The 9289-nt window shown below is 33.0% G+C and overlaps 1 protein-coding gene across 2 annotated transcripts; it reads right to left on the reverse strand.

Annotated features, from left to right (window-relative positions):
* Positions 1 to 771: 771 nt before the first annotated feature.
* Positions 772 to 8380, reverse strand: LOC131951888 (angiopoietin-related protein 1-like). 2 transcript variants are annotated; one of them, XM_059314307.1, is made up of 4 exons: positions 8293 to 8380; positions 3473 to 3546; positions 1467 to 1583; positions 772 to 1153 (listed from the first exon to the last, which is right to left on the reverse strand). In XM_059314307.1, the coding sequence occupies exons 2-4, from the start codon at positions 3476 to 3478 to the stop codon at positions 782 to 784; spliced, it is 495 nt and encodes a 164-aa protein (XP_059170290.1). In that variant the 5' UTR covers positions 3479 to 3546; positions 8293 to 8380; the 3' UTR covers positions 772 to 781. The 2 variants fall into 2 exon arrangements, with proteins under 2 accessions (XP_059170290.1, XP_059170289.1); XM_059314306.1 differs by lacking the exon at positions 8293 to 8380 and adding an exon at positions 5028 to 5100.
* Positions 8381 to 9289: the final 909 nt, after the last annotated feature.

Raw genomic sequence — 9289 nt, forward strand, 5'->3', positions numbered from 1 at the left:
AAAAGATTTTAATTAATTAGTTTTTTCGACCCTACTGTTATTAAATGTATCCAATTTTTCTAGGAATCTAAACGAAAATGATATTTGTGATTGATTCGTTAAATATGTTTTAGCGATTTGCGTGTATTTAATATTTTCTTTACGTTATGCGAAAGAGTAAAAGCAGTGGCAACTATAAAATACATTTAAGTCGTTATATAAACAAACCCTTGTTTATTACTTATAATAAGACACTGCGATGCAAGTAAAAAGCACGACATGTGATGTGTTTAATTTTATGGATCTAAAATCTATAGCGATAACGAAATTACTGACACACTACCGGCCCGCTTATACTATAGATTCTAATCAAGCCTGAGCCTAAATTAGAGCGATGCGAGAAGCAGTAACAAAGAAACTTTATTCAAACACAATTTTCTTTACCAAAGTTTTTGATTGTAGTCGTAAACAGAGATGCCCTTGGGTTAGTAGCATAAAAGGGGCAGTACTGTAGGAGTACAGGCCCTTTTGATCCCAGTTTCTCTGTAGTACCAGCTTGTGATGTGTGCTACCAAAATAATGCTAAACTTATTTCATAAGCAGGAATAAGCATCCCACCAACACAATGATGCAACTACACACAAAAAAGTGTTGACATACAATTAAATGACACATATCTGGTATAAATCATTGTTTTAATTTTTTTTCATTCATAAAGATTTATACTTCAGAATTAAACTGTCAAAATTTTATTTAGATTTCTCAAAAAAAAGCTATTTTAGAGAGCTAATGTTTTATAAGATTAAGCATAGTTTGATTTTCTTATTTTCATTTCAACAAAGTCGAGACTTTGCCATGCGTTGGTCAGACTAGCCCAGTAAATTCCTCTGCACCATTCCTTTGATCCCCATTCGCCAGTTAGATAAGCATGGAAGCAGTTGTTAAACCACCACCCACCACTGTAGTTTTTTGAACAGTACGTGCTGGTTGGTTTGTCGTATGTGTAGAACCGTCGTCCATTGTGATTACGTAGCGCATTCCCAACGTTTCCTGTTAAGACACCAACGTGAAGCGTGTAGAACTGGGCCTCGCTGTCGATCTTAAAAGATCTGTAGTGGCCGTAGTAATTTTTACCTCTAAACTTCATGTCCACTCTTAAATCCCATTTTCCGTTCTGCCGAAAACAGTAGGTGAACAATTTTGTAAATGATAAATATATGCACCTAATCGTTCTTATGTATGAGTATGTGTATGTATGTATATGTGTATGTATAGGGGAAAATATATGTACATGTTTATGCATCAGTGTATTATTGTTACTTTGTAAATGTATACGCAAATGTATAAGAGAATTTTTTTTTTCTGTATGTGTATTCATGCTTGTATGTAAACGAATTTGTGTATGTAAAGAAAGAAACATGAGTATATGAATAACATAGATACAATAAGAAATGCATACTTTACTCATACAAGTTGAACTAACTTACTCGGGTTAACTTGTGTAATCGTTCCAATCCTTGCCAAAAGTCACCATCTAAGGTTCCAAATCCGTCCCTGTAATCGGACCAAGGTCTTGCAAAGTTGACATCTCCAACACAACGGCGCTGAAAGAAAATACGTTATAAAAATAGGTTTAAAGCTAAAACGTTACTTGAGTTACAGATAATTCTAAGCAGATCTTCTATTTTAATGTTTTATATAAATATTTACTTTTGTAATTCTGTAAAATATGTGGTTTATAACGGATAAAATAAACAAATTAATAATTGAAAATATTATTAAAAATATTGTCATTTTAAGAATTGCAGATTCCCAATAACTTATTCCACAGACACTTAATTGTGATAATTAATCTCTTACCCTAGAGTGGGTCAGGTGTGTGTGTATTAATTTACCGTAATTATAGAATCACTAATTTTTAGATTAGTGCTAGCAATAATAATTAACATATTCTGATTATTTTTGTTTGTGTGGCAATTACGATAGAGAGGGTTTTTGTGTGAGTAATAATTGACCGTAATTATAGAATCACTTTGTGTGGCGATTACGATAATAAATAATCACAATTTATGTAAACAGTTCCATTGCGTTTATAGTAGGCCTATTTAAAGAATAAAATAAAACTTATTATCTGTTTTTTTTTTATAAATTAGACTCTTTTATTTATTTTCAAATAAATAAAAAATATTTAGCATTTATAAGTTCTGATCTTTAAAAAAAATTGGACAATTGACAAAAAAAAATAATTAAAACATTCACATTAAGTGTATTTTAACACCCTAATAGACAACCGAGTTTCCCTTTGGAATTCCGTCTATCTACTTCAATATCCTACCCAGTGGCGGAACTAGAAAAAAAGGGCCACCCCGCAAAGAAATTTTTTGGGCCCCATATATGTATAATACATACATATATATATATATATATATATATATATATATATATATATATATATATATATATATATATATATATATATATATATACGAAAATACCAACACAGAATACTCATTTTGGGCTTGTTCGAAAATTTAAAAATAAAATCACTAAAAATACTTAGTTTTTATTAAAAAGTAAAAACAAGTTACAACAGCTCATTTGTGTGACTGCTATAAGCCTGTTTTGAAATCTTTGTTTTAACATGTTTTATTGTTTGCTATGATGCCTCCATGAGTAAGACGGTCGAAATAATATAAAGCATGAAAGCTGTGTATGTGTAATGGTTTCTCGCCTTATGTTTATTTTTATGTTTTTTTTAAAATTATATTATTAGCTTTAAATGCATTTCCTTTTATGCTTTGTTATTCTTTATTATGTATTTTTTTTAAAAATAATAATTAAGAGAAGTAATTGCTTTTTAATTTGTTTAGTGCAAATTTATTAAAAGGTGCTTAAGAGCACACATATTTGACTATTTAAAAAAGGGAAACAAGTCATGGAAGTGGTTTCAACAATTGCGTATCTTTCACGCGATGGGTCTATTTTCAAAAGAATTTTGCCGACAACAGCGTGTGTTTGATTGTAGGAGAAATGGGACTTGAGATGGTGTCTATAGAATAAAGATAATCCAACCGCAGCTGCAGTATTCTTTTTACAAAACAACCATGAAGTCAAAAATGAAAGAAGATTATTTTTTTTAACTGTAAAAAATGGATTATGGTCAGCTGCGGGCCCCTAAACGTCCCGGCCCCCCCCCCCCCGCAATGCGGGGTCTGGCGGCACTGTAGTTCCGCCCCTGATCCTACCTCAAGTTCTGACACTAAGAACACTCTTCTAACGTTAAATACATGCTACAAAATCGTGACACACACACTATTTAATCTGTACTACAAAAAAAGTTACAACCATATATATATATATATATATATATATATATATATATATATATATATATATATATATATATATTAACGAAAGTTAAATTTGATGAGTGTGTATTGGGTTTAAACAAAAAAATTCACACAAGCTAGTTTTCATGTTTTACAAATTATACCAGCATCACTATCCATCCACCGTTCTTTAATACCAATTCATTGTACCGATCTCTATCATAGTTCACAAAGCCACCTGCAATAACACATAAAAACATAATGTGTGAAAGCGAAACAAATTTTAATATGCAACTCTTATTAAGATGGAAATCTGTATATATGGTACTAACAGCAAAAAATGTACCTTTATTTCTTTTGTTTTATTTTTCTTTATTTTAAATATTTTTTAATATGTCTAAATTCTAGATCTAGAATGTAGACCAATTACACAATGAATAACTTAGTTTCTTTACTAAACGAATTCATTCAGGCCTTAATTATTTTTTATATATTTTTTTTCAATGGAATAGACCAAATTAGGTTATAATTTAATTTAAAATAATATTCGCGTAATTTTACTTTCTTGCGCGGGCTAAAATATAGTATCTCAATATATTTTCTCCAATTGCTAGGTAGGCTTACCTAGCTGGCCGAGTTGATAGTGTAATAGACACCATGTTGGTGGTAAGGATTCGAAACTTATTATGTCAATGTTAACATTTTGTGTTTTACTTTTCCCACGTAGAAAATGTGATGTCTGGCTTTTTGAGACGGCGTGTGACAGTAGGGAGGGGTGGAGTAACATAAATGTGGGGTCTGGCTTTTTGAGACGGCGTGTGACAGTAGAGAGGGGGGGAGAGAAACATAAATGTCGGGCTGGCTTTTTGAGACGGTATGTGACAGTAGGGAGGGGGGGGGGGGAGAGAAACATAAATGTCGGGCTGGCTTTTTGAGACGGCATGTGACAGTAGGGAGGGGGAGATGAAACAGGAAAATAGTCAAATTTCAGAGAAATTGGTTTGGTAGAAGTGGTCCGAATCTGCTCGCCAGTTTCGATCCATGACGGACGACATAAGCCCGACAAGAGCACAAGAGACATTCAGATAGAGCAAGTTAAATAAAAGATTGTAAAAAGAAGGTACGATTGTAATAGACATGAAGGACAGGTAATGAGATGGATAGGAAATTTAAAGAATAATCTAAATTATCGGATTTGGCTTCTTCGATTGTGACTTTTGTCAAGGATTGAAACAAATACACCCGTTAACCAAACTGAGTTCGTGTGCAACGTGTATGAGTAGAAATGTGGAAGTATTTCTTCGATTATCTATATTGTGCATATACATATATTTATTTGTTTACATATGCACACACATGCTTAAACACATAAAAAAAAATCAATTTTCTTATGCATTTTGCGAATACATTTACAAAGAAATATAAATACTTTGATACATAAACATGTGCATATATTTACATTTATACATACACATCTCGCCTACATACATACACATTGTCACACACAAGTACGTTTAGTTGTGCGTATGAATCATTTAAAAATTTGTCCACCTACTGTATTCGGCAGAAAGGAGAATGGAAGATAAGGGTGAACATTAGGTTCGAGGGCAAACATTACCCAAACTAAGAGGAATGTCAATATTATCTATGCCAGAATATTTTTAAACAGCTATGTTGGAAAGAGTAAAAAATGAAATAGGAATTAGAAAATCAACCTACCAGGAAAGATACAAATGTTGGCAACCAACACCGCAGCAAATATTACAGCAACCATGATAAAATATTGTGTTGTTGTCTCAGCTCATCGACCGTATTTTAAGCGTACTTCGTCTGATGACGTGACTAAATCCAAAATTTAATTATTCTTTATTTATTTACTAGGCCTTATGTTTGTGTTATAGATTAATTCTTTTTAGTTTAGTGTTTATTTTATTAACTGTTTAAACGTTTAAATACGCTTTTTAAATTGGTTTTAATTTAATTTAATACTACTGAAGACATGATCAGATTGTTTTGATGTCGCGGTGGATTGACCTTGTTTATAGCTTACTTCATATGTTGACGTCATTAAATCCAAAATTTAATTATTTTTAATTTGTTTACTAGACCTAGTGTGTGGTTGTGTAATTAATTTTTATTTTAGTATTGTGGTTACTTTAAAAAAATCTGTTTAAATATTTAATTATTTTTAAAAAATGGCTTTAATTTAAGTTTAAAATTGTTTTAATTAATTTAAAAGCTGCTTTATTGAATGTTCTAAACCAGTGGTTCCCAAACTTTTTCGAGTGGCCACCCCTTTTTAAAAATGTAAGTGACTCGAGACCCCCATGGAATAAAAAAGTCGGAATTAATAAGGAATTTTCATAAGGACTAAAGTAAGATTTTCTTGTAGACTTTCAAATTGAATTATTCTTAATAAAATTTCATGCTATTAAATAGCCTCAACATTCGCAATATACATTTTGTTAACGCCAATCTCATGTAATTCTCAACATTTAATTAATTTCTATGTTTAATTTTTAATTGGAAAAGTGTTGAAAATCTATTCTCGCAAAGGAACTAAAACTAGAAAGGAAATCAATCACGTTTGGGTATTAATTGCTCCGTACTACACCAAACATGTGAGCAGTTTTTCATATGACGCGGAGTCATTCCGCATATAAATGCCCCGAGGTAATATTCGTTCATTTTGTATGTTGATGTTCGAATATATTATCTGCTAGGTATGATACTCTCTCCATCCACATCATGTCGTTAAAGTATATCAAAATGTCTTGTTTAACTTGGACTTCCAAGAGCAACTTGATATCATCTTTCAATAAAAAAACCACGATTCACAATATTTCTTTTTGATAGCAAGCGTACTGCATTGTAGAAAAAATCAAAACCTCGTGATCTTTATTCATGTCTTGGCACAGTTCTTTAAACAGACAAGTGTTTAGGGCTCCAGATTTAATATAATTTACGACTTTTATTAGCAATAGAGTCGGAAGAGTTTTTGGTAAGGGCATACCGGTGAATCATGCAGTGGATTCCCCTTGGTTAGGGAGCTTAATCTTTTACTGTTATTTAGAAAGCCCGATTTCGCCCAAACATAGATGGCGCACTATCTGTACAAACCCCAGAGCCCTTTTCCCATTTTAATAATCCAGTTTCAAAAACGCATTTATTTTCTCCATAATATATTCACAAAATAGCAACTCTTCGTTGCTATCATCTGACTAAATTTATTTCAGGACACAGGACATGGTAGTTTAGTTATGTTAGATAACTCTAACACAGGACATGGTAGTTTAGTTATGTTAGATACCTCTAACACAGGACATGGTAGTTTAGTTATGTTAGATAACTCTAATACAGGACATGGTAGTTTAGTTATGTTAGATAACTCTAACACAGGACATGGTAGATTAGTTATGTTAGATAAATCAAACACAGTACATGATAGTTTAGTTATGTTAGATAACTCTAATCCAGGACTACCCCCCTACCCCTCCAAAGAAAGTTCACCGACCCCCCCCTCCCCCGAACGAAATGAAATTTATATAGAAAACAAATCCTTTAACCAGTGTCCGCCCCCCCCCCCTCCCCAGAAATATCAAAAACGTGGTCACTTTAGTACTTTAGTACCTATTGGATACCTTTACTAATATTTGAGAAGAGACCGACGCTTTTCTTTATAGTAATTTAAATAGTAGTGTATAATTTATTTTCTACTTTTTAGTGCATTAGTACACAAAAGCTTGTTATTAAAACGTTTTTTTATTAAAAAAATTCAGTACTTTACATGTTTTATTTACAATAATGTTACATGACTAAAAACCATTGCGCGTCTATTGAACGCGATGGCGCAGCTATTGAACCTGATGGCGCAGCTATTAAACGTGATGACGCGTTTGGTGTGGTTGGATAGACATGCCTACTAATTCGGTCCAAATTTTAATTAATCCATAAATAAATAATTAGGCATCCAATTAAGTCAAATTTAGTTTCAGATTGCATTGTCTTCATGTCTTGACCCACGTGCCAACTGTGAATCGTATCGGTCAAGTAGAACTGTCCGAATTTTCTCTCGGCGTTTTGATCTAGACAGATAGACAGACAGACAGAGGAAGTGAGTTAAATAAAAGCTTGTAAAAAAATTCATAGAAATATAGGCGCGCTTTACACGTGAGATACTATGCAATCAACAGGCCGTGTTCTTTAGGGCACACTTCACTTAAATCTATTTGCAGTTTTTTAGACGGGAAAAGACGCTTATTAATGGTCAGTTAAAAATAGCGAAATACGAATAGCCTCCTGGGGGCTATTTGTAGTAAAGTATCACTAGACACTCCCTATTTATAATAATTAGCTTATTATTAAAAAAAAGTAAAAACAAACAAATAATTAAAAATAAAAGAATTTGATAAAATGTGATGCGGATCACGTGAGATCCGAACCCACACCTCCTAGCAAACTACTAGAACGCAACCACTCGACCACCCGAATCAGTTCAAAATCATGTAAAATGTAGAAATGAGTTTTCGGAACATAATTGTCTAATGTTATTCTTTTATTTCTTTCCATTTATTTAGCGTGTGCAGGCATTACACTACGTACAAGCACGTCAAATTATAAATTTATACATTAAACATTTTCTTCTTATAACACAAGTAGCATTTTAAAGTCTCTAGTCTCTGTAAGAAGGCCTACAAGTACATTACATGATCACTAATTAATCATTTTCCAGAGAGAAAAGTCTCAAAATACACTTTTTCACGTATCTAAACAGATTTTCCCACGTTTTACCAGCTTTATTCTTTTTTTAGCATGTTCGTTATTAGGCTATACCTGAATGTTTTCAATCACATTTTAAACGGCGGATAACGCAAAGTCTACTAGATCTACTCTAGATCTAGGCTAACGGAACAATCTAAAAATTCTCTAGTTCTAAGGCCTATAGACTAAACCTTCATATATACAAAACAAATACTTTGCCTACATTTTAGATTCGCCAAGGAAAATTATCTCTCACTGTTCATAAAATAGGAAGCTGACGAACAGATGACGAGGTTGCACCACACCCCGACATGGAGCAGTTTACGCTTGTTTTAGAGATTCAAAATATTTACTGCGCATGCGTAAATAGGACGGTGTTGTTGGGCAAGAGAGTGTGTGATTGGTTACTCCAAACGTCCCGTGTTCAAATCCCAGGCAGACGATGCTCGTTAACTAGGGGCAGCAATCCAAACAATTCATCTTACCATGAATTCCACCCCGGTTGTCTCCCCTATTTACAAATACCATTTTTATAATTACAGCTGTAGAAAGTCACCCCCACAAAGACAAGTTGTACACATTTCAAGACATTGGTTTGAATGTGAAAATCCATTGTTAAAGATTTAAATTAATGTATTGCTCTGCAATCATATTAACTTAACAATGATATTAACTTAACAATGATATTAACTTAACAATGATATTAACTTAACAATGATATTACAGCAGCATTATTGCTTTCTAAAGTGGCCACATTTTTGTTTAGATAATTTTAAATAAAAAATGATAATCAACAAATAATTAAAACCAGCATTTAAAACTGACCTTGCATTGATAACAATATATACTAACTTAGCTACTGCACTGGCTTTATCTGATGATACACACTATCCTAGCTGCTTGACGTAATGTAAGACTGTTAATATGGTAATGTACTGTATACTATGGTGTGTATAAGAACTGTTGTTAATAGAAGATAGCACTGAGGAATCCTAACCGGTTCTAACTTCTTTTTCTTCGTTCATAATTTTTAGTGTTGGAAGAGATCGAGCCTTATCTGCCAGAGGGTTCGAACTAGTGACTTTTCGATTTAGCAACCATGAGCTTTACCGACTCGACTACGCCGACCCTCCAGTTCTAACAACTCTGGAGTTGTTCGGGTCGCTCAAGGTAGCTGAACTGAAAAGTCCCGAGTTCAAACCCAAGAGCAGTAGAGGCTC

The sequence above is a fragment of the Physella acuta genome, unplaced genomic scaffold (genome assembly GCF_028476545.2).
Source record: "Physella acuta isolate Inbredline_101_S28 unplaced genomic scaffold, ASM2847654v3 ptg000837l, whole genome shotgun sequence".
Classification (NCBI taxonomy): Eukaryota; Metazoa; Mollusca; class Gastropoda; family Physidae; genus Physella; species Physella acuta.